The sequence below is a fragment of the Chanodichthys erythropterus genome, chromosome 14 (genome assembly GCF_024489055.1).
Source record: "Chanodichthys erythropterus isolate Z2021 chromosome 14, ASM2448905v1, whole genome shotgun sequence".
Taxonomy (NCBI): domain Eukaryota; kingdom Metazoa; phylum Chordata; class Actinopteri; order Cypriniformes; family Xenocyprididae; genus Chanodichthys; species Chanodichthys erythropterus.
This window is the reverse complement of record NC_090234.1, coordinates 38,617,240-38,642,560: the sequence shown is the minus strand read 5'-3', so window position 1 is coordinate 38,642,560 and position 25,321 is coordinate 38,617,240. Positions and strand designations below refer to the sequence as shown.

The 25,321-nt window shown below is 38.3% G+C and overlaps 1 protein-coding gene across 3 annotated transcripts in view; it reads left to right on the top strand.

The window, feature by feature from the left end:
- Positions 1–7,264, top strand: part of pard3bb (par-3 family cell polarity regulator beta b) — a 433,139-nt gene extending 425,875 nt beyond the window's left edge. For all 3 annotated transcript variants that reach the window (XM_067410020.1, XM_067410021.1, XM_067410022.1), the window contains one exon: positions 5,836–7,264. In XM_067410020.1, the coding sequence (XP_067266121.1) occupies positions 5,836–6,190 (355 nt within the window). In that variant the 3' untranslated portion in view covers positions 6,191–7,264. The remainder of the gene's footprint in view (positions 1–5,835) is intronic.
- Positions 7,265–25,321: the final 18,057 nt, after the last annotated feature.

The following is a 25,321-nucleotide window of genomic DNA, read 5'->3' as shown; positions in this document are numbered from 1 at the left end:
TTGGTGATGGACGACTGAAGCGTTTATCATTCATTATTTCTCACTTTACCTGTATTGCTCTTTTGTTTTGGTTTCTCTGTCATTAAAGAGTCATTCAGTTGGTAATGAAATCTCATTTCAGGAGGGAAACTTTGTTACCTCAAGTTTCATAAGTGCTTAACATGGTTAGGAAGCCCAAATGAAGACAGCAGTCTCTTACTCGCTTTGGAATTTGGCTGATATGAAGAGCCTGAGAAAGTGAAGATGCCTCCATGTATAACATGCTGGCTTATGGCTGTCATCACCATTTGAAAGTAATGGTAAAACAGTCCCACAATATAATTTTGCCTGCATCTGCTCACTGCATGATGGAGAACTGGCGTCAGATTTTTAATATACCTTTCATTGTTCATTCGGTGAAGGAGGATCATTTCGTTTTTTAGCTATTACGTTGCAGGAGTTTCCCAGGGGACTAATTTAGTCTGCACTGTTTATCCATGTGGCTATCAAAAGAGAATCATGCCATAATCATTCTGAATGGTTTTGTAAAGCTCAAAATGTATGTAGGTACTGTATGTGGTAGCTTTTCTAATGCCTTGTCTTTTTTGTGTGTGCGGAGCTTAATCAGGGTGGATGCCGATGTCGTTTTTTTCCACTAAAGAATGATTATTATTCATTTAATTATGTATATTTTATTTGCCAGCTGACCCATCACTGACACAGTATGTCCTATTGAACAGCCTGTACTATCCCTCACAGCTTAATTTTTATTCAATTCATTAAATATGCCATCTACCCTGACTAAGGTCCACGGTGCTTAAAACAGCTGCTCCCAGCTGTTGAGCCCACAAAACCATTTAAATAACTGCACATCAAGAATGTCTTATAATTCCCTACCAAGCTCCAAAAGCAGTTGCACAGTCTTTAAACCAGGAGGGAAATGTGTCCCAGTGGGCCACATACCACTGTAGCACATTTAGTACGAAAAATCAGGATTTCACGGACTGAATGCTAAATTCACTGCCATGAGATACTTAGAAAAGAACGGGTCTAATGTTTCTAAACTTCTTAACTTGTTTACTGATCCTCAGACTGCATGCCTGTTCCAAATAACATGAGGCCTCTTCCTGGTTTCCCAGCTTTCTCTTTTTTGGGGGAGAGACATAAGGGGTCAAATTAAAGAAGGGGGATCAGTATAATACTGTAGACACGTTACAGGAATATGGAACACATTGTCGTCCTAGTTTTAAACACATAAAATGTCTTTTAAAATGGTGATTTTAGCCTCTTCCACTATAGGTCTCTACTTCTTGACTGTATCAATTAAAGTGCTGATCGTTTTTTTTTTTTTTTTTTTTTTTTCAATTCTATAGAATATTAACTAATTTTAAACAAAAATGTCACATTTTAAGCACAACCTGTTTGATTATTTTTTATCTTATTTTATTGTAGATGTAAATATTTTAAAAACAAAAATATAGAATCTATAATCTAATTATAACTTACAATTTATATATGTATATATAATATACAGTCAAACCAAAATTGAACATTTCATTCATTAAAACAGTTTATTCACTATACACTCTAAAAAATGCTGGGTTAAAAACAACCCAAGTTGGGTTGAAAATGGACAAACCCAGCAATCGGGTTGTTTTAACCCAGTGGTTGGGTTAAATGTTTGCCCAACATGCTGGGTAGTTTTATTTAACTCAGCTGTTGTATAAAAATTACTGTATTGCTTGCTTAAAATGAACCCAAAATATGCTGGAAATTAACATTTATTAATATGTTTAATAAATGAGCATTTATTAATAAGATAATGAATAATAAACAATAAACATTTATTAAATTGCTTATTAATAAATGTACACCTTTTGATTATTATTGTTGCCTCTAGTAATTATGTGTCTGATTTTTAATTTCTCACCTATTTTGGATTCATTTTAAGCCAGCCATATAGTCATTTTTAATCAGTAGTTGGGTTAAATAAAACTGCCCAGCATGTTGGGCAATCATTTAACCCAACCACTGGGTTAAAACAACCCAATTGCTGGGTTTGTCCATTGTTTGTCCAATGTTTTTAACCAAACATTTTTTAGTGTAGTTTAAAAAAAGGTAATAAAATATGACAAAAGTTAAAACTGTCAGAAAAAAATTAATCTTAATTATGTCAGATAACACTTAAGCAAAACATGGTCAGGTCAAAGTGTCAGAATAATTGTTGGTTCCAAATTATTTATTATTTTTACTGGTAGTCCACTGTATGAAGAATTTTTATGTCACAGTTTACTTTATTTTGCTATCCTCACTTACATAAATGAACTATTCTGCACTCACTAGTAAAAATCTATCAAATTTTTGAATAATTTTTGGTTTGACTTTTTTCTTAAAAAAAGGTTTTATTTTTTTTATATTTTTTTTATTTTCTTTATGGATTACAGCAGGTTTTCAAAAATGGGTAAACCTATAGGAAATAAAACAGCTTTTTTGAGGTTTGCAATCAATGTTTTCTGAAGGTTAAGCACCTCCTTACACTTGAGAGAGAGAGAGAGAGAAGGAAAAGTGTTTCAGGCACTGTTTTGTACACTGTCCATGGAAAGTGAATGGACAGTGCCGCTGTTTTCCCCAGCTGTTGATCGTATTCACAGTGGAACATTCTTCACCCCACCAGGCCTCTTGTGTCCTTCCGTCCCTATGGACTCATCAAAACTGTAGGACTCAACATCAAGAAAAGATTAAACCAGAACAGAAGTATAAGCTCTTTGCGTTTTGAATTAGCTTGTTGGAGGACTATAGGTTTGAGAACATGAAAGATTAATTGTTAATGTTCTGGGCTTGAGATGAGGTCTTGGATAAGCTGGCAGAACCAGGTGCAGGCAACCACCACATGTGGTAAAGCTGATAATCTCCAGCAGTAATGATGATTTTGGCCTTCACTGGCCCCCAATTTGCAAACACACACATACACACACTGCTTATCAGAGACTGTTGAGACTGTGACGTCACAGCCAGTGATATGAGAATGTCTGACTGAGAGGGTCAGGAGGGAGTGCGTGTATCCAGACGCCCAGTTGTCCCGCTGGATGGGTGGTCACAGCTTTGGAGAGATTAAGATGATGCTGATGATTTTTGGAATGCCTGTTTTCTTGCCCTCCAGGTCTTCAGGAAACCCTCCCTTAGTGGGAAGCGAGACAACAGCGAAAGAGTGTGCTTTCCGTCAAGGGCATTCAGACTGATGTTTTCCACATTCAGCTGGAGTAACGCAATATGTGTGAAACACATACACAGGCAGTCTTGCGCTAAAAGTAGCTAATTGATACTGCAGAGAGCCATCAGACGGGAAGCTTGTTCACAGACATGTCGTACACATAAATAAGTTAATGGGGATGGTCTGGAAAGTCAAACACAACGATCCAGGCCCCTTAAGACTTCTGGCATGCCGAAGCTGTCATTGATACTAGCCTGAGGTATGACGGGAATGGGAAGGAGGGGAAGGAAGACGGCTGATTCGGCACTCCAGTGAAAGCGGACGATCGTACTGATCATTACATATATTATTATATATAAAACTAAAATATATACACTACCGTTCAAAAGTTAGATTAGTGGATCAAAAGTGACAGTAAAGACATTTATAATGTTACAAATAAATGCTGTTCTTTTCAACTTTCTAATCATCAAAGAATCCTGAAAAAAAAGTGAAGTACTAAGGAAAGACAGCTGATTCAGCAGTCCAGCGTGAGCGGGCGATTGTACTGCCCTCTGTCTGGTTTTGTTTTCGTTCTCGCTCTCATTGGCCTGAATCTGGCTGTCTTTCAGCCGAGGTGTAATGTAACTGCCAGCTAAAGCCTCTGGAACTCTGCATTCAGGGCACAGCAGCGCAAGAGCCGGAAAAATGCGAATTGTGCTATGAAAGGTGATCCACGCTGAATTATTGCGCAGTATCTCGCCTTACAGTGGAGATTATACCCTAATCAGCCGGTGTGAGGAAACCAGAGATGGCCGTCTGTCTACTGTCTCCAGGGACCCTGACCGCATGTCGGGCCCTGTCCCAGACGTTGTATGTGCTTGAGACGTGTTAAAATGTTTCTGTTGCACGTCCTTGGTATGTCACGCTTGCCTCAGCACATGTAACACGGGATCATGATATCGGGACTCACTCTCCCTCCACCCCTTCTCACTCTCCACAAAATGCCACTGGTCGGATTAGGGGTTACTGTATTATCAGTTCGCCCTCAGGCTCCTTATCCCTGCAGCATTTTAGTATACATCCTGCAGATCCAACTCCTAAAGCTCCTAGTGAACTGACTGGCGGTCTACTGTCTACATACAGTAGGTAGCAGTGTTGAGGCTACAGTATATAAGGGCCAAGGGGGTTTTGGCTCTCTCAGTTTGAGGGCTGGTACACCCAATCAAATGAGACAAAATAATTTTTTTGTGGGTAAAGAGAGGGGAAAAAAATCACGCATACATGACAATAACAATCACTCAGTGAATTTATAGGATGTCACTTTGAGCGGTGTGTGGATTCTAACTTAAACACCTCTGATTGGCCATTGAGTTCAAGAAATCAACAGACATGTCTGTGATTGATTGCAAAAGCACGTTGTAAATAGAAACCTTTGATGCTTTCCAGACCACTAACACAGATAAACACTGGATCATTAGCCAAATTGCCAATATGCTATTATTACGGAGAAAAATTGATCCTAGTCCACCAGTTAAGCCGAGTTCAGACTGCACGATTTTAGGCCCGATTTTGGCTCGCCGACAGGTTTTGAGAAATCGCCGACAAATGCCCGAAATCACAGGCAAATCGGTGCTCGTTCACGCGAGTGACAATCACGCAGTGTGAATGAGCAAAGACGCGATCTGAGAGAATCGCCGACGAGTCGCCGACACCCGTGAGATATTTGGCATGCTAAATATCTGGACCTGTCTGTGCTTCAAAATCCTGCAGTGTGAAAGTGTCCTGACTGAAAACTACATCGGCGATGACCGACAGCCAATGAGTTCGGGGAGGAGTTATAGACCAAAATATCAGCAAGCATGGCTTCGTTTCAGATAAACATTAAAATTCTATCAAACAGAAACAAAGCACAAACATTTGCTTGAACATCTGCAACAACAGCACATTATTTATTTACCTCCAACTCTCGTTGCAGAACACACAATCCACAGTCTCCTCAACCATTTCCTCCTCCATGCTCTTCTTTTGTTTTTCTTGTTTCCGCTGCAAATCAGCGCACAGGCTACCGTTTTTAATAATAATAATAATAACTCCGGTCTTGCACGCGTGATATCGCGTTGTTTCCTTGTCACATCTCACGTGTGTTTGGTTGTGAAACGTAGTTTGCGTGCCAGACAAAGTTGTCGGCGATTCTTCCTTTTGTAAAGTCATGCAGTGTGAAACCTTCTGTCGCCGATCCATCGTGCAGTTTGAACACAGCAGCGACTGAATGCTGGCCAAGTGTGAAAAGATCAGTGACCGGACTTTGAAAATCGTGCAGTCTGAACTCGGCTTTATGTGCAGCTTTTCCCTCTATAAGTGATCAGAAGCATGAGTAGACAGTGGTTTCAGTGAGAAATTCCACGCTTTGATGAATATCCACACTGATGATGCTGAAAATTCAACTTTGCCATTTACAAGAAAAAAAAATTGAAATTAAATTAAAATAGAATTGTTTTTAGATTGTAATAATATTACTGTTTTTTGATTATATAAACCGATAATCCAATATGGCTAAAATGTTTTCTAAGCGAGCATCTCTCTTTGGTTTTTCAGCTAAAATCATGCTTGACCATCTCCTTCCAGATCCTAACTGTATTTCCTTTAACATTCCTGTCTTGCAGAAGAGCACCAGTCGAACCTATTGAGTATCCAGTGCAGCCCTGGGCTGGACACAGGGACCCTATGCACTACCCGAACCCACAGTCAGGCTACCACCTCAGCTACCCTCCCAGGGATAACTACCCTCACCCGGTAGACCCTCGGCAGAATGACTCAGGGTTCTATCACCCTCCTCCACAGCAGAGAGGCCCCCTTCGGCAGGATGTGCCCCCTTCTCCCACCATACCCCTCCGAGGCCCTCGCTTCGACACCATGAACCGCGGAGGCTACCGCAACAGCAGCCCAGAACGCTATGCGTACGGAGAAGCACGACACTCTGACCCGAGACAGAAGAGTCCGATGACGGCAGCTGTTTAACCTCACAGTTTGTTTTTTACCATGTGTACGACGTTTCTAGAGCAAGCACCAGTGCGCCCACTATTATGGACAGGTGTTTACATGTTTTTACTAACAATTTTGCTTTGTAATATCCCGTCTTTATAGCCAAAGCTACGTCTTAGAGTCCCGATGCAGCATTTGCAGGGACAGTGATCCATATGTAACTCAGTCCCACTCAGACGGTCCCTCCATATGCCTGTTTGTCTGTAGGATGAATGCTGGCCTTCGGATGATTGGCTAGATCCAGTTATAAACACATTCCAGCACCACTTTTATTGGCACATTATTGTACAATCTTTGCAATGGCAATTTGAAACTGTGGTATATGTGTACTACTGTGTGTCTGCTTGCATGTTTAAGGATGAAAGGGCGTTATTTTAGAGCACTCCATATACTCTTTTTGAATTTAGCTTTTCTATTATGGAAGGATATTAAGCCACTGTATGAGATGCAAAATGTGTCGCTATGAACAACAGCTTAGAATATTTACTTTTTTACACATAGATTTGGTCATGCATTACAGAAAAGTACGACTATTTCATACTGAGAATCTTAGTAGTCTGGAATAAATAAATGTAGCACTCATGCTAACTGTCCTGAATGTGAAGTCATATAAACAAACAGAGGAAGATGAAGAAAAGAGGTTGTTTTTCAGGAAAAGGAAAGGAGAGTCTGAAGAACCTCTGACACAGAGGAAGGATGAGAACCGCACGTCTTCCTGGGCTTCCCACCTGAATCCACACCTATGAATGGGCTGCCTGCCATTTTACCCCACTAAAATAGGGTTTGTTTTAAGATTCTTTACTTTTGATAGTATTTCAGTCATGTTTAATGATTTCACATGTATTTTGGTACAAAAACTCTCTCTGTATTCAGAGTTCAGGCAACATGATAAATAAAAGTATTATTGATTGTAGTATGAGATAATCGTGTGAACCTCCTATGTAACTTTTTACAAAACAGAATGATCTGTGCACCTAGTATCACTGTATACATTAATAATATGTACAAAATGTTGTCTTTTATATAACACATTTTCAATAAATATGCATTTGAAGCAATAAGTCACTATATTTGTCATTTTAAAACTTTGAAACTTCCCTCTAGCTGCATATCTGAGGAGGAGAATCACTGAACTAGACGAATAGTCTTCCAGTATGATTCAATTGCATCTCCCAGCCCCCTGATAAAAACCCTACCTGCATGTGTGATAATAGATGGCTGCAAATTAACACAGCAGTAATTATCAATTAAGATGAAGAGGTGATATGCATCTGTGATTATGGTCCAATTTTTAAATTTAAAATGAAATTCGGACTATTGGAGAATGAAGAGTTTCATGTGGTAATTACAAAGGCCGCACACCGCATTATCTGTTCGGGATTAATTAGAGCTCTGTGCAGAAGAGGAATGCTGAGAGAGAAAGAGACATTAGGGTATGTAACAGCATTTGCTGAATGGAGTCATTTCAGTCCACTAGCGGCATCAAATGACATTACAAAAGCAGGTTTCACACAAACACCCCCTTTTCTGTCCCAAATTCACAGTAGCCCCTCACTGCAGAACACTCGAGATCCAGGGGGCGGAGTCGGGTGCGTTAAGGATATGTAAAGTGGGAGGAGTTTGATCTATCCAACCCCACCCCCTGGATCTTGTGTTCTGCAGTGAGGACCATCTCCAGTATTTTCACTTATCAAGAAAACCAACATACATGACTTAGTCTTGCACATTAAAATGGATAGATGAAAGTTTTTGAAAAAAATAATAATAATAATAATAAGTCTTGTTTACTATTTGTTATGGACAAATTTTATTAATTACTCACCCTCATGTCGTTCCACACCCGTAAGACCTTTGTTCATCTTCAGAACTCAAATTAAGATATTTTTGATGAAATACGAGAGGTATATGTCCAGAAAGCTACTAAAGACATAGTTAAAACGGTTGAGGTGACTGCAGTGGTTTAACCTTAATGTTATGAAGTGACGAAAATAATTTTTGTGCGCAAAAAAAAAAAAATAATGACAATATCTTCTCTTCTGTGTCATTCTCACATGTTGTTTATGTCCAGCGCTTCCAGGTTCTACGTCAGAACATTGGCTCATTATTGGCCAGCTCCTGTGTCAGCATCACAGGAATGTGTCGTGCTGCTTACGTGATCAGCTTTGGCCAATACTGAGCCGGCATTCAGACGTAAACACGGAAGTCTTCACTGTGCTTACTGCGGCAACTACATAAGGATAAAGACAGGGAAGAGAAGAGATTGTTGAATGAAATCATTATTTTGTTTTGTTTTTTTTGCGCACAAAAAGTATTCTTATCTCTTCATAAAATTAAGGTTGAACCACTGCAATCACGTCGACTGTTTTAACAATGTCTTTAGTACCTTTCTGGACCTTGAAAGTGGTGATTATATTGCTGTCTAAGGACAAGTCATGGATTTCATCAAAAATATCTTAATTTGTGTTCTGAAGATGAATGAAGGTCTTACAGGTGTTGAACTACATGAGGGTGAATATAAGGACACAATTTTAATTTTTGGATTAACTAACCAAGAGCCAAGTGCAAAACTGAAAAAATATGTGTTGTTTTTGAGTTAAAAACATTATGTATCAAATGGCAAAAATCTGAAATTGAATGAAATTCTGTCATTGTCTTCTCGTCCTCAAGTTATTCAAACTTTTCTAGACTTTTCCTGTAGAACACAAAAAGCTTTATCAAAATGGCAAAAAAAATTATTTTACAACATTAGCTCCGCTCTGCTCCATAGGTAGACTCCCAAATGCAGCAATGCTGAATAAATAGATGCAACGTTATAGATTTACAACGTTAATTAAAACGGAAATGCGTCCATTTTCAGTCTTCTGCTCACACGTTTGTTGATGAGGACATGCAAATTAATCAACAAATACGGACGAGAAGAAAGCAATTGTGCAAGTTCTGATTTGGATATCAAATGACATCACGAAATGGACATGGAGTTCGTGAAAATACGAAGTATGTGTTCTTGATTTTATGCTTTTTAGCTGCAGTGCGATGCAAGCACGAGAAAGAGCGCGAACAGAGAAAACTTCTGATTGGCTGTGCGTTGTGATTGATGATTGTGTTGTGTTGCGTCGCGTCGTCTTTCGCTCTCAGTAATTTGTGTATGCTTTCTTGATGATTTACAAGCTAATGATATTAGCTAATGATGATACATTTATAATTCCTCTGTCTTTATGCCCCTGTCCTTTTATGGGAAATAATTTCCCGTCTAGTTATTCGTTCAAGGTTTGTATGTGGTTTGCGATGAGTTTTCGTTATTCTTGTGTGTGGATGGCTCATTTCTCTCAGAGGCAGAAAGTACGCCACCATAATTGACTAGACGTTCTTCTCTCCCAGAATCCATTTGGGATGTGTAATTATTGAAAATTATTATTAGGCAAAGTTTTAATTAGCATTTGAGGCCGCCGTAATTATACATTTCCATTTAGTGTGGCTGCACGCGCTGTCACGACTGACAGGAGAGAGAGAGAGAGAGAGAGAGTCCGAGGTGCTTGTTTTGGTGGTGGAGAAGCGTCTCCCATAGATGTGCTGAGTGACTCTGACACACTGCGATCAAATTATTGTGCTGTCATTCGTGCCACACGTTTAGAGGCTTACGGATCATTTCTTTAACACGAGTCATTAATTTGTTACTAATTTAATTTGATAAAGCAAAAAAAAAGGCTTATGCGTAATAAGACTGAAGCTTTGTTTTTATTAAGTTCTGTTCGTCCTCCCTCTCACAATCTGTCTTTCCTTCTAATTCAATATCAGACAGTCTCTGGTTTGAAGTATTTGCTACTCAAGCAGTTCTTTGGTTTGAAGATTTTATCTTCTCAAAAAGTGGAAATTTTGTGGAGAACTGTTCAAATGTGCCTGTGGAAATGTACTTTATATTGAAAGCAAGAGTATGAATGTTTTCTTCTTTTTGTCTGTGTTTGAATGCATGCTGGGAATCTGATTTATGACAGTTGTGACAGACAGTCTGGAGTTGTTTCCCCTCGTCCCTCTGTTCGAGCTTTACAGCTTAACGGCAGCATAAAAACACTCATTTTAACTTTTCCACGGCTCTGAGCTGAATGTTCAGTGTCGCCAGCGGTGCTTTTGTACTGTAGTTACTGGTGCTTAAAACCTTACATTTGTCTTTTGTGGGATTTCAGTAAATAGAAATGCTTTCAAAAGCCCAACTCACATTGACTCGACACTGATTCTTGAGTACGGCAACAAAACAGCCTACAAAAAAAATGACAAAATACAGATTACATGCATAAGGAATTATTGTGAATCAGTTCAACCTATTCAGATTCACTTATCTTTGGATGCAACCTCCTGTTTCTTCCATTTTCTCACAGAATAGGTGTTTTGTTTTGTGATTATCCCTGTGTCAGATACAAAAATAATGTAAAATATGTATAAATCTATTCACTTCAGTGAACGAATGAATTGAGAAGCTCTCAGACAGATTTTCAGCCCCATCTGTTGAACTGTCACCACAGTCAGATAGAAAATTGTATGGTGTTAATGGCATATGGTTTTGACAAAATAATCATATTTTAAATATCACACATATATTGTATGCAGGCGCTATTTTGGATTCTGGTGTTGCTAGCTGATAATCGGACCTGCATAAAATGAGGGATTTATCTAAAAAAAATCCTAACAAAAAATCTCTTTACAATTTGTGTGATAGGGTTGGCATATTAATTATATGACAGAAAATATAAAACAATTTCTTAAATAAAATATAATACTCAACAGTCAGTAAGTTATGTTGTTGAAAAGGTGAAAGGATTTTCAAGATAAAGATATTATTAATATCTTAATCTTTCCTATCTCATGGGATTTTTTTAATAATAAATAAATGCATTTTTATTCTGACAGAGAAAAAAGTAATATGTTATTTTTAATATATATGAGTTATGATCTGACACAAGGTAGTCAGTGATATTGTCATACTTTTGATAAAATAAAGAGAAAATCTAAAGAAATCACACATTTGTTTTAAGAATATTCCAGTAATGTTGCCTTATTTTCAAAACCAATTTGTGGGACATGTTTTGTTTAAACATTAGCCATTGTTTGTCTTTCCACATTTCTCCTTCCTTTCCTCTGGAATTAGACCCTAGAAGTCCTGGAGATATGGAGGACACACGGTCACGGCGTTGGCCCGATAGCAAGCCGATGCCTGCACTGTAAGACTCACAGGAGTGTAAACCGGTGCTGACGACAGTATCACTGATACCACAGCCCTGAAAATTTATTCCCCATGAAGGTCACAGGCAAAGTATTAAGATGCCTGGCTCAGCCCTAATAAAGCACAGTTGCATCTGGCCGGTATAAATTCCATTTCCTGTCCTCGTATCAGTCTAATGGTGCTTGCAAACACCGGAGCAGCTGTTTCCCTTCTGGCTGAGGTTCCCTGCCATACCCACTCTTGACCCAAACATATTGTGCAGGGAGCAGAGGAATGGCCAGAAAGCAAGAATGAATTAGATCTTGGGAAAGAGAGAGAGAGAGGGAGATTTCTGGCATAGTTTCATTTCCCTCTCTATTAGGCCTTTCAGGAATACAATATTCCCTTTGTCTCTTGAGGTTGGCCCACATTCCTCGAGTGGCTGAAGGCTGTTGTGCTTTTTACTTCCTGTGGTCAGGCTAGCTGCCAGGGGTCTTATGAGACAGGTTCACCCAAAGCGTCCCCAGGGTCATGGCCGGGGTTGAGGAAAACCTAAGTAACGGCATTTGGCTAACAACACGCTGATTTAGATTTGAGTGAGTTGACAGTGATTGGAAATGGTCTTTAACTCAAAAGAAGAAATAGCTGTATGAATGTGACATCTTATTTTGGAGTGCATGACATTCTGCATCTAAACCGAGCAAGCTTTCATCACGTCTCACACTTTCATCAAGGCTGGTGTTATTTGTGAGGGAATTTGTGAGTTGATTGCAAAAGAGTCACAGAGGCAAGTTGCTTCATTCACTTCATTCAAATGCAAAGAAACAGGAACAAATTGACCTGTATTCAGAAATCAAGCCTGATCTCATCTAGTTTGTTCTCGGCTGATTCATTCACTCAATCACTTAGTTCACACTTTTCTTCACCTCTCTCTCCCTGATTGTTAGACTGGTAATCCCTCCATTTTCCTGTTTTTGTGTTTTGAGAGGTGTTTCTGTTCTTTGCTCTTCAGAAAATTACTAAGATAAGCTCACAATCTTCCTTGTACATTTTAAAAGTGATGACTTCCTCAATTAATTAAGGACACAATGTGCTGGAAACAGTCAGTGTAACCTCAGCCAATTAATTTTAAAAAGACCCTGTTAAATAATTTGATTACCAGTTTGATGTATTTTTTCCACATTTTAAATCTTTGCTGCGTTGGCTCAAGAATTATATAAATTGATGTTTTGTGGCCAAAATGTGTAGTTAGTTACCCCAGGTGAAAATAAAAAAAAGTACATTTCTATAATATACTTAAAGTGCTCTATTTCCGTGCACTAATTTTGTACTTAATGGGTCACACAGCATTGTTTTGGATGTTCGGTAAGTTCCGTATCAAAATAGGCAATACGTCATAAAATCCGACCAATCACGTTGTGAATGTATCCCTATGCCTTATAAGGTTCGGTATCTTTTGGTTCGGTGATAAAATTGCCAGTCTGAACGCTAATTGGACCAGGACTAAATGTTTTGGTTTTTTTTTCCTTCTTTGGTCCGGACCAAACAAACCAAACTACAAGTGTGAATGCACCCTGAGTGTACTCAACTGTGCTATTTTGAGACAGCATGAAATATGAACTAAAATGTGCTTTTAATATATTATCTCTGTATTTAAAAAATGTATTTAGATACCATTTATAGTACATTTGAATCCATAGTGTACTACAAGTGGTAGCTAAATATATTTTTTAAATACAGAGATAGTATATTAAAAGCACATTTTAGTTCTTATTTCATGCTGTCTCAAAATAGCACAGTTGAGTATGCTTCTGAGTACAGATGTTCTTAAGATTATCTTAAGTAGTACTAAAGAAGAATTTTTAGTATTAAGTACAAAATTAGTGAGCAAAAATAGAGCACTTTAAGTACATTATTGAAGTGTACTTTTTTCAGCTGGAACGGCCTGAATTAATGACATTTGTCAGATTTTTGCAGTTAAGAATCTTTTCTAAACTGAAACATATTCTTCCAACCAAAGATTTGAAGACTGTTATGTATGCTTTTATTTTAATTGGACTATTGTAATGCCTTATATTTAGGCATAAGTGAATCCTTGGTTGCACGCCTTCAGTATGTGCAAAATGCTGCAGCTAGACTTTAAACTAATACAAGGAAAAGGGAACATATCACCTGTTTTGGTATCTCTTCATTGGCTACCCGTAAATTATAGAATCGGGATAATAGTTCACCCAAAAATTTAACTTCTGTCATCATTTCCAAACCTGTATTAATTTCTTTGTTCTGCTGTAAAAAGGAAGATATTGGAAAGAATGTTAGTAACCAAGCAGATCTCAGAAATCAGAAATCTAAAGCTTATTGCAGTTATAGCAATATCTTGCTCTATATAATCAAAGCATTTCTAGTTTTCCTTTATATTAGCACTCTTTTATTTCTGTTGCACTCAGCAGTTAGCACTAGCTTACATCACTACACTGTAAAAAAACTATACTTTTATAAGTTTGGAGTAAGTTTTATAAGAAAATACTATTTCAGATTTTCTACTTCAAAATGTATTGTTTAATTTAATGTATTTACCATTTCTTTGTCATTTAGAAATTTACTAGCAAATACTGAGTAAAAATGCTTCTACACCAGTTTGATTTTCAGTGATGTTTTATTTAATACTGCTATAAATGCATGTATGAACTTGTGTTGGATATGTCTATTAAATAACTGAAATAGCAGGCTAACCAAAACGATTTTTTTACATGCATATATAAGCTTTCTGTTATATGCTTAATTTGGGCTCCATGTGGATGGCCTCAAATACACTCCAGTTTTGATTTTATGGGATAATTTAAGTATCTGCCTCTTAAAACCAGGAAATCCTGAGCAGGACAAAGATTCTTATCCGTGTAGGCTGATTGGACATTACTGCCATGATCACAGCTCCATTCTGCATCATGCAAGTCACGGTGCAGCTAGCAACGCTTCGCCAACTGGAGCCTACAGCTAATTGCTTTGTTTTTGCACCCAGTTACTGCTGTCTAGGGAGCATTCTGTCTGTGTACTCCTGTACTTGGATCTCACAATTACTGTCAAAAAGGCATTCATTTCCAGAGAGGAAATTTTCTTTGAAAAAACGCTTGGAATTTCTTCAGCTGCCAGTGACGGTGTAAATAGTCGGCGTCGGCATGTGCTAGTATTTAAATGGTTTTGCATTAGGGAAGTTGAAGTCTAATCCAAAACCACTGAAGTGTCCAAGCGGAGTGATTTGAAAAGGCAAAGCCATTTAGATCTGCTCCTCACAGATACAGAGCTCTTGAGCAACCCTCAGAGAACTCGCAATTTACGCCACTGGAAGATCGCTTACGTTCTTCACACAGCTATTTGGGTGGAAAAATGCAGAAAAGGGATTTTCCACCACACATAATTTACAGCCTAGATTACCAACATGTGTTGTTTTGTGGTGCCTCGTGATAACGGAATAAATACATATTTAAATAAAAAAATAGGCAAAATAAAAGGGTAAATGCCTTCCACCGGTTTGGCGCAGTTCAAACCGCGGTGAGAACAGGAGATGGAGTCGCTGTGGTAACGGATGGAGTTGACATGTTTCCGTGCGGGAGCCAGACGGCGCGAGTCTCTGTCGCTCTCACGCACTCGCCGCATTAATCCGCTCTGTTGGAGAGTCTTATCCTGCTTGTTAACAGGGTGTAAATTCAAATCCTCTCTGGTTAAAATGCGCACATATACACTTCCTGAGCTGGGTCTGGGGGGGTTCTAGCAGGGTGTCCTTAGAAATATCATTGACAGCAATTGCCATCTTGTTATAAACAGTTGCTATGGCAATATCCCACACAGCAACGTGGGTCAGATCTCTCTTCCCAATTGGTGGTTGAGAGGGCCAGGAATATTGGCCTTCTCCTCCTCACAAATAGTGCAGTGAGCTCATGTTGGAACATGGTGTGGAAAACGGGAATGCAAAATAATTGGAGTACAAATGCAGTTTCAGTGTGTCTGAATAAGTGTTGGACTAGCAGAGAAAACCAAATCTCCATACAGAGTGTTTGTGCAGCACATTCGTTCCTGCTTACATAAATGCTCAACTAGCTCAAAATCTGAAAAATGTTTATATCCTGGCATACTGAAACGCATTCCTTTCTGCAAAACCAAACAGACAGATCGTTATTGTATTCAGATATCCATTTGCAGTCAATGCCAGCGACATGAAGCTAAAAATAGATTGCGGACACAAATATTTGAGAAACTAGCGTCACTCGGTTTCATAACCTCACTGGTGGAATTTGGTTGTAATGGGCATTCAAGAGGTCTAGTCCACTTAGCGGAGTGTATTTTAAAGCTTGTCTCTCAAAACCCTTTCAAAGAGATTAATATACGTGTTTGGAGAAGTAAAATGACAACTTTAAACAATTAGACAGTTGAAGTGAAACACTGTGGGACTGCTCCATCTTCTTGTTGACTCAGAGAGATAAGTGGTGAGAACACGCAGAACCGTGTCCGAGCGAATGTAAACAACATGACACCTAGCACTGCGGCGCTTAGACTCACTGGCATTCTTTCCTCTCTGGCTCGCTCTCTTTCATACTTACGCCACCCGTCTCCCCTGCTGTTAACGTGCATGTTTCAGTTAGCAGGTCTGAGTTGGATGCATTGCAGCACAGTTTATCCTGGATCCCCGGAGAGGGCCCATATGTCGCTGTACTGCAACTCGCAGGGAAGTTTGCTGAACTTGAGTGTACATGATCCTGTTTTTGTCTAAAAGCTCTTGCAGATCCAGAAATAAATCTGCAGTATGGAAGGTCACATGATGGAGTCTAGTCACAAATGAGACTTCTTTAATTTCTCAGTTGAATTATCCGGCTCCTGGAGATCAACTGCCCTGCAAAGTTCAGCATCAACCCTGATCAAACACAACTGAACCAGCTAATTAAGAGCCTCATGAGCACTTGATAATTCCAGGGTTGGATCTGAACTCTGCAGGTAGATCTCAAGGAACAGGACTGGGCACCCCTGTCCTAGACCGTTTTCAGTCCTGGTCCTGGAGGCACCGTTCTGCACATTTTGTTTGTTTCTCTTGTCTAATGCACTCAGTTCAGTTCATGGAGCTCTCACCTAATGAGCTGATGATCTGAATCAGGTGTGTTAAATGAGGGAGAAATATGCAGAGTGGTGGATTCCCTGGACCAGAATTGAAAACCACTGTCACTAATGAGATTAAATGGAGAAGTGGGGAAATAGGGTTACGTTTACACTACAACAACAACAAAAAAAGTTTTTCCTTTGCATTTTTGATGTACAGACAACAACAACATTGTCAAAACGATCCCTGTTCACATGGATCGGCAAAAACGATAAAAAAAGGGTGTATTATGCTGCCAGGCCAGTAGTTGGCGATGTGGCTTTGTAAAGAAAAACTACATGCCTTTAAACTGAACACGTAATATGCATGCACATGATGTCATCGTTTTCACAAATTCGTGTTTTTGTAGTTTACACAGAGACAATAATGGTGCCGTTTTCAAAAACATGAAACCGTTTTCAGAAGTTTGTGTTTTTTGAGGCCCCCAAAATGAAAGGCAAAAACGCATAAAAAGTTTTCAGTTTTTAGTTAAAACGGTGTCGTGTAAACAGCCCCTTAAGCCGGGTGCACGATTTTGGTCATGATTTGATTGTTTGAGACAAATTTTGAGAACCGACTGTTATGTAACAATCGGGATCATTAATATGCATGCCCCCAAATTCAGCATTAGCCAGCCCATGTTCAAGGCATTAGACAAGCCAGTATTAACGTCTGGATGTGCACAGCTGAATCATCAGACTAGGTAAGCAAGCAAGGACAATAGCGAAAAATGGCAGATGGAGCAATAATAACTGACATGATCCATGATAACATGATATTTTTAGTGATATTTGTAAATTGTCTTTCTAAATGTTTCGTTAGCATGTTGCTAATGTACTGTTAAATGTGGTTAAAGTTACCATTGTTTCTTACTGTATTCACGGAGACAAGAGCCGTCGCTATTTTCATTTTTAAACACTTGCAGTCTGTATAATTCATAAACACAACTTCATTCTTTATAAATCTCTCCAGCAGTGTGTAATGTTAGCTTTAGCCACTAAGCACCATCAAACTCATTCAGAATCAAATGTAAACATCCAAATAAATACTATACTCACATAATCCGACCAATGCATGCAGCATGCATGACGAACATCTTGTAAAGATCCATTTGAGGGTTATATTAGCTGTGTGAACTTTGTAAATGCACTGTATTATCGTGATTTAAAGGGGCCGCAGCCTGAATCGGTGCATAGTTAATGATGCCCCAAAATAGGCAGTTAAAAAAATTAATTAAAAAAAATCTATGGGGTATTTTGAGCTGAAACTTCACAGACACATTCAGGGGACACGTTAGACTTATATTACATCTTGTAAAAACTGGTTCTAGGGCATCTTAAAAGATTCCTGTAATCCTAGTCTAAAATCTGCAGTCTTTGCTCGCTAGTTTGACATGTTCACCGACAGCCGATTAATGACCGTTGCGATCAAATTTTTCCTGCGACGAAATTCTAGCAGTGTCAGAAGATTTGGTGCACAATCCTGCAGTATGACTTCTCCTACGACAAAAGTCAAATTGTCGTTTTTCAAGATAAGCCGTGATCAAAATAACGTTAGAGATGTCTTAGTTAGCCACCATTTCAGTCCCGCGTGTAACGCAGCTCACAGTCACCAAATGTGTGTGGGTTGATGATGCAAAAGTCCGGAGTTTTTATGCGTGCATCCATTTTTAATGTGTCTTGACTGTCATACAGTCTGACATATAGGACAGCTGAGATCCCACAGTGTGACATGAGGATCATGAGGACATGAGTCTGACAAGCAACAATCGTAAAGGACTTTTATAAATCGCACAGTGTGCACTCGGCTTTAGGCTTAGTTCTCCTGCTTTTCAGATTCTTCTCCTGAGATAAGAACAACAATATCAGCAAGATTTTGCTCAGATTTAACAATTTTGGTTTTTAATATGAATCTAAAAATTTCTCATTAAGACCAAATTAAATGAGTTTTGTTACCCAAATCTCTTGCTGTATTTCATTAAAACAATATGTTATTATTTGTTTTTATTTTTAGTGCAGAAGAAATTGTTGGAGAAGTTATGTATAAAGTTGTTATTTTTCACCGTTATTGTCTTAACTAAGAAGTAATAAGTAACTTACCTGAGATATCACACTGATCTCTGTGACAGCATTACTTCTCATCTGTCAACAACAGCTTGAAGTTGGTTAACACAAAACATGTTTTTGCATTCCGACGTTCTGCTTTTGAATTGTTTTTGTATGTAAAAATGTGCTAGACTGACATGTTTGGCCATTGTGCAGCCTCTCGCACATAAGCGCCACATTTTTACGACACGTCTTGTACGTCTTGAGACTCTGGAAGACCTAGGTGCACTTAAATTTAGGCATTTAAGATTGAATTCGTACAGCTGTTCATCACTGCAGTGAGCTGAGATCTTAGATGTGCTTGAAAACAGATGCCAAACTTGCTTTGCTTGTGCTCAACAGACACTAATACCATGGATACACCAAGCAGTGGGGTTGTAGAAAGTCTCTAATCGGAGGATAAGTCCTGATGTTAGAACAGAAAAGAAAGAGAAACATGTATGTAATACATTTTTCCTTTGGTTGTTCTTCTACCTGTACAGAAACAAGAGTGTTATTTGTCAGATTATCTCTGTCAGAACTTCACTCACTCACACAGATCTGTCTCTCAGTCGTGAATTAAATGTGTAATGTCTCACTGTTCAGTATGTCTCCCTAGCAGCTCACAGCCGTGGTTTAGGTTTCTTATGTTTCAGTATAATGCCCATGTGGCGTTCCTCAGAGGACTGGATCGTATGGCCCTTCTGTGATGTGAGTAATTACGCCTGAGCTGTGAGAAATGATTATCACCTGGACGCAGATTGCATTTCAGCATCTCGGGTTTCTCGTTTATGAGCATTTTAACTCCTAATGCTGCTTTCTTTCACTAGTTTGATCTGTTTCACAGTCTAAAGAATGTCTGAAACCTCGCTCTCTCTTTTTATCAATGCATAGACAGTCTGCTGATCTGTATTACTGGGTGTTTGGTTACTTTACAAGCCATCCCTAATGCCCTTGAAACATTCCAGGTTTGGAATTTTAAACAAACATTGCTTCGAGAGAGTGAGGGAGAGCTAGAGAGAGGCACAATCCTTTAAGAAAGTGGATATATGTGAGGTTTCCAACAGCAAACACACCGAGAGTTCTTGAGGCGTTAGGCCCTCAACTCTCCAAGTCTCATTAGGTCTGAAAAATGTCACCCTCATTAAAAATGCAATTAGACTTAATTGAGGTCTAATGTAAAAATAAACGACAGGGTCATGTTTATTATTTTACTCTCACCTAAGTCATTTTTTTCAGTCCTCACCAATTTTCTCAATTGGATTTCCTTCTTGAGTGTATTTTTCTTTGCCTGAGTGGCCCTCTCACTTTTATCACTTTACTGAGAGATTGAATTATTCTTTACCAGCCAAATGAGTGATAGCTTCATCATCTGTAATGTTTGAACACACACACCCTGCAGTCCCGTCCATTTACAATGTCTTGCTCTAGTTGGAAGTGTGAAAGTTTTTTCAATTTGCTGAAGGTTTTTTTTTTTTTTTCCTTTTACATTTGGTGCTGTCACTTCTGGCTTGCTGTTTCAACTTGGCATGCTTTATGCAGATGATTGAATATTGGTCTGTTACCTAATGAACTTTTTATTGAATTACTTCAGGATTGTTTTTTTAGTTCATTAGGAATTTGAGTCGAAAAACTGAATTAGTATATTTATGTCATCACAAGCTGCCTTTCTAAATAAATTAGTTATGGCAATCAATTCACATTCACATATGCTACCTTTTAAAAGTTTGGGCAAGATATTCTTAATAAATTAATACTTTTATTCAGCAAGTATGCATTAAACTGATCAAAAGTGACATTTATAATGTTTCAAAAGATTTCTATTAATGATGTTCTGTTAAACTTTCAGTTCTTTGAAAAATATTGAAATTTTTTCACAGTTTCCACATTTTTTCAACATTTCAACTGTTTTGAACATTGATAATAATACGAAATGTTTCTTGAGCATTAAATCAGCATATTAGAATGATTTCTGAAGGATCATGTGACACTGAAGACTGGAGTACTGATGCTGAAAATTCAGCTTTGCCATCACAGGAATAAATTTAATTTTTAAACATATTAAAATAGAAAACATTTATTATTGCTTGTAATGTTTCACAATATTACTGCTCATACTGTATTTTTTGATCAAATAAATGCAGCATTGGTGAGCATAAGAGGCTTATTTCAAAAACATTAAAAAAAAATAATACTGACCCCAAAGTTTTTAATGCTATATAAAGAGTTGTGCAACACAATATTATACATACAGAACAGTTTATCCATCAACTAAATGTGAATCATATTGCCATATTAGCATTTCAAAACAAAGACTGTAATGAGAGTAAAATATTTATGTATTGCTTTGTGTCAGTCTTGCCAGGTTGTTGTTGTTCTGAAAATGTCGCTTAATGGACATCATATCAGCCCTCTGGCATTATTCAGGTCCTGGTTCAAGGATGCTGTTTTTTCTTTACAAGTTCCTCATGATGAATTCCCAGTGCTGTTGGTCCATCCATGTTAAAGATTCCTGAAAGTTTTGTCTTTTTATTTAGTCTTTCCCATTGAATAACACTCTGTTTCTCTGCCTTCGTGCCAAAGAAAAAAGTTCTGAGGCTTACTTACCCTCTGTCTCAAATCCCCTGCATAGGTTGTGTTCTCTGGCACAGATTCCTCTGCCATTCCGGGCCCTGCACACTGTCAGGAAAGTACTTTATTCTGTGGTGCTATCAGCACTAGAGGAAGACAGCGGTGAAATTTGCCGTGAATCAGCACTGTGCGTGCTAATGTCTCGGATCTCCTCCCGTCCTCATTTCCTGTCCTGAGAGAACCAGGCTGTACTGTGACACTTCACTCCTCTGTAGTCAGCAGACGAGTAGGTCTCTTTCTCTCGCTGTCTCTCTTATCTCTCAGCCCAGTCACAGCCTCACACACACAAATCACTTTGCCCCATTTGAGTTTCCAGGGAAGGGCTAGAAAAGACACACTTGACTTGACAAAGTTGGCTTTTCTAATGGAGACTGTGCCACCCTACAGGGGGAAATGGTACATTTTGTCTGGAAGCTTATGGGAAAATAGATTAATCAGTTTTTTTTTTTGTTTTTGTCTTTCTTTATAGTCATATATAGTCAGTTATATATATATATTCATGTATTTGTGACCAATTTACTCTAATATAAAAGACTATTATTTTGTTGACAGAAGTAACATTTGAATAATTTTAAGTTTTTGAATTGTGAAAAATCTATACACATTTAAATGTATCATGTATCAAGCATTAAAAAGTTCTGAATTTATATAAAATATATAAAAAATATATGTTTTACTTAAAGAGATTAGTAATAGTATTAGTGTTAGTATCATTAGATTATTAATATTATGTATTTTAAAGACTGCTTATTATATTGCTTATTATATTATGTGTAGCATGTTGTTTTGGCAATGTAGGCAAATTGCCAAAATGTTGATGACAATAGGTTAAATTAATCATGATGCAACCTTCCTATATCATCTTTCTCAATGAACCCTTGTTTTGTTTTCCAAAACATTTGTTGACAGTATTAACACTGGTTGAAATAAGGTCAGTAATGTTAAATGGGAAGTTTCTGAACCCTTCTGGATGGTCAAATAGAGCATTCAGTCACATGGACATCAACTCAAGCACCCATATGTGGTGGTCAGTTCCCATACAAATGGGCTGTTTTTCTCATCTCACGAAATGACCCATGTTGGCTTTCAAAGTTGTTACCCACATGGTCCGCTCTAGCTCATTTCAAAGCTTGCTGTGTAAACCCTCCACAGGTGATGAGTTGTAGAGGCAGTAAAATGCACTGGGCTGTGACCAGTTTGGACCAGTACAAGTCCAAACGGGCCCATTATCAGACCCGCTTCACTGAATCACCAGGAATAACAGAGAAACACTGGTTCAGACTGTTTGCTGGGAAAGGTCAAAGGTCACAATGATGACTCTAAACCTAAACTGTGCTGACACCAGGGAAGTGTGGCAAGACAATAATTCTTCATACCACATCTACACCAACTCATACACTGGAGAAACTGTAAAAACTTATTTTCCTAAAAATATCTAAACGTCCTTAAAACAAATTAAATTTACTTGAGAAGAATTTTTTTTTTTTTTTAAGTATTTCAATAAGTACATTTAACAAGACACACAAAAAAAAATAAAAAATAAAAATAAGAGCTGATTTTGTCCAAGCATTTGATTGATTATTATTTATAGTGCACAACAACCATGAAACTACAATGTCATGAACTTTCTTAACCGGTAATCCACTGTTTGGCAGGATTTGGCTTTATTTTTTGTCTTTAAATGGATAGTTCACCCAAAAATGAAAATTTGATGTTTATCTGCTTACCCCCAGCACATCCAAGATGTAGGTGACTTTGTTTCTTCAGTAGAACACAAATGATGATTTTTAACTCTGACCGCTGCCGTCTGTCAGTCAAATAATGGGAGTGAATGGGAACTCTATAAATAAGAGTTGAAAATACTTGCACAGACAAATCCAAATTAAACCCTGTGGCTTGTGACGACACATTGATGTCCTAAGACAGGAAACGATCGGTTTGTGCAAGAAACCGAACAGTATTTATATCATTTTTTACCTCTAAAACACCACTATGTCCAACTGCGTTCAGCACTCGGATAGTGAGGTCTGATCGCGCTCTAACAACGGCAGTGATGTCTCGCGCTTATACTTCAATGAGTGCTAGATATTGTTCTGTTTGACATTGTTAATAAAGAGTCTTCTGTGCAGTCACAACATGTCTGTCTTTTTATTTCTTGCTTTTACATGTGCTAGGTTTCTTCTCTTTTATTTTAATTGTATAGTACTCCACACATAACTTAACACAGTGCCATCTAGTGGCTTTCTTAAGTAACAACAATCAAATATCATCACATCCCCCTTTCTTTAAAGAAAACATCAAAAAATAAACTTAATGTATTTATATAACACATTCAAACTTGCACTTATTAAACAGCTAATGAAACTTATAAACTAAAAAAAAATAATAACATTTCCTCCTATATTTAAAGCAATTTCTTACAGGTTCAATCTATCAGGTTTTTTAATATGTCTTGTAGATCTTCTAAGTGCAACTGTGTGACTGTCTGATGTTTGAGTATCTGTGTGCAAATCAGTTTTGCGGTCAGTTGTTTTGGACAGCGCAGTTGAGTCAGACACAGCATTGCTTTGATCCAAGTCTTCTACTTCTTTCTCAGTCTTTAGCAGATCACGTCTGTTACGTCTGAGGATTTGTCCATCATCTGTTTTCACCGTATAAGATCTTGGAGCTACTTCTTGCATAACTGTAGCCTTTTTGCTCCAGTTCTCATCACTCCTGATTCTGACAACGTCATCCATCACCAGTGGTCGCAGACGTTTTGCAGACCTGTCATAGTAGAACTTTTGTTTTTCTTTCAATTGCTTGAGTTTCTGCTCCATTGTGACATGCCCTTTTTGTTTTGAACAAGATGGCAGTGTGGTGCGAAGTTTCCGATTCATCAGCATCTCAGCTGGAGCCATACCACACTCCAATGGAGAGGTTCTGTAATTGAGCAAAGCAAGGTATGGATCAGACTTGCTGTCAGCAGCCTTTTTCAGAAGTTGCTTGAGAATATGAACACCTTTCTCAGCCTTGCCATTTGACTGAGCATACTCTGGACTAGAAGTGACATGTTTGAAGTCATATTGCACTGAAAACTCTTGCCATTCTTTGCTGCTGAAGCATGGGCCATTGTCACTGATGACAGTCTGTGGTATGCCATGTCTTGCAAAAATTGATTTTGCATGTGTAATTACGCACTTTGTAGACATGCTAGATAGTAAAGCCAATTCAGGATAATTTGAGTAGTAGTCGATCACCACTAGATAATTATTGCCTTTCAGATGGAAGAGATCCATTCCAACCTTCTCCCAGGGTGATGCTGGTAAGTCTGGAATTATCATTGGCTCTTTGATTTGCTTATTTCTGAATTTCTGACACGTGTCACACTGTCTCACCAGATTTTCGATGTCTTTGTTCATTCCAGGCCAGAAAACTGTATCTCTCGCTCTCCTCTTACATTTTTCTACACCGAGATGACCTTCATGAATTCTGTATAGTATGTCTTGTCTCAAGCTTTGTGGAATGACGATTCTGTTTTGTTTCAGGAGAATTCCATCCACAACACAAAGATCACCTCTGATGTCATTGTATTTTGGAGATGAACCCCTCAGCCATCCATTATCCATGTTGTCAATGACAGCTTGCAATTCAGTGTCTTTTTTGGTTTCCTCTGCTATTTGCTTTGACTTTGCATCTGACACAGGAAAAGCAGTACGTACCATGTTCACATGAATCTTAACATCTTCTTCTGTTGCACTCTCACTGCTTCTTATGGGTGCTCGTGAGAGGGTATCTGCCAGCACTAAGTATTTTGCCAGGCGTATAAACCAAATCGAAATCGTACCTCTGCAATTTCATCATTAGTCTTTGAATCCTTGGTGTCATTTCATTCAGATTCTTTTTACTATTGCAATTAGTGGACGATGATCTGTTTCAGCAGTGAAGGTGGGAAGACCATATACATAGTTATGAAATTTCTCCAGCCCAAAGACTAATCCTAAGCACTCTTTCTCGATTTGTGCATATCGACACTCAGAATCAGTCATGGATCTGCTTGCATACGCTACTGGTTTCCAGATATCATCATCAGC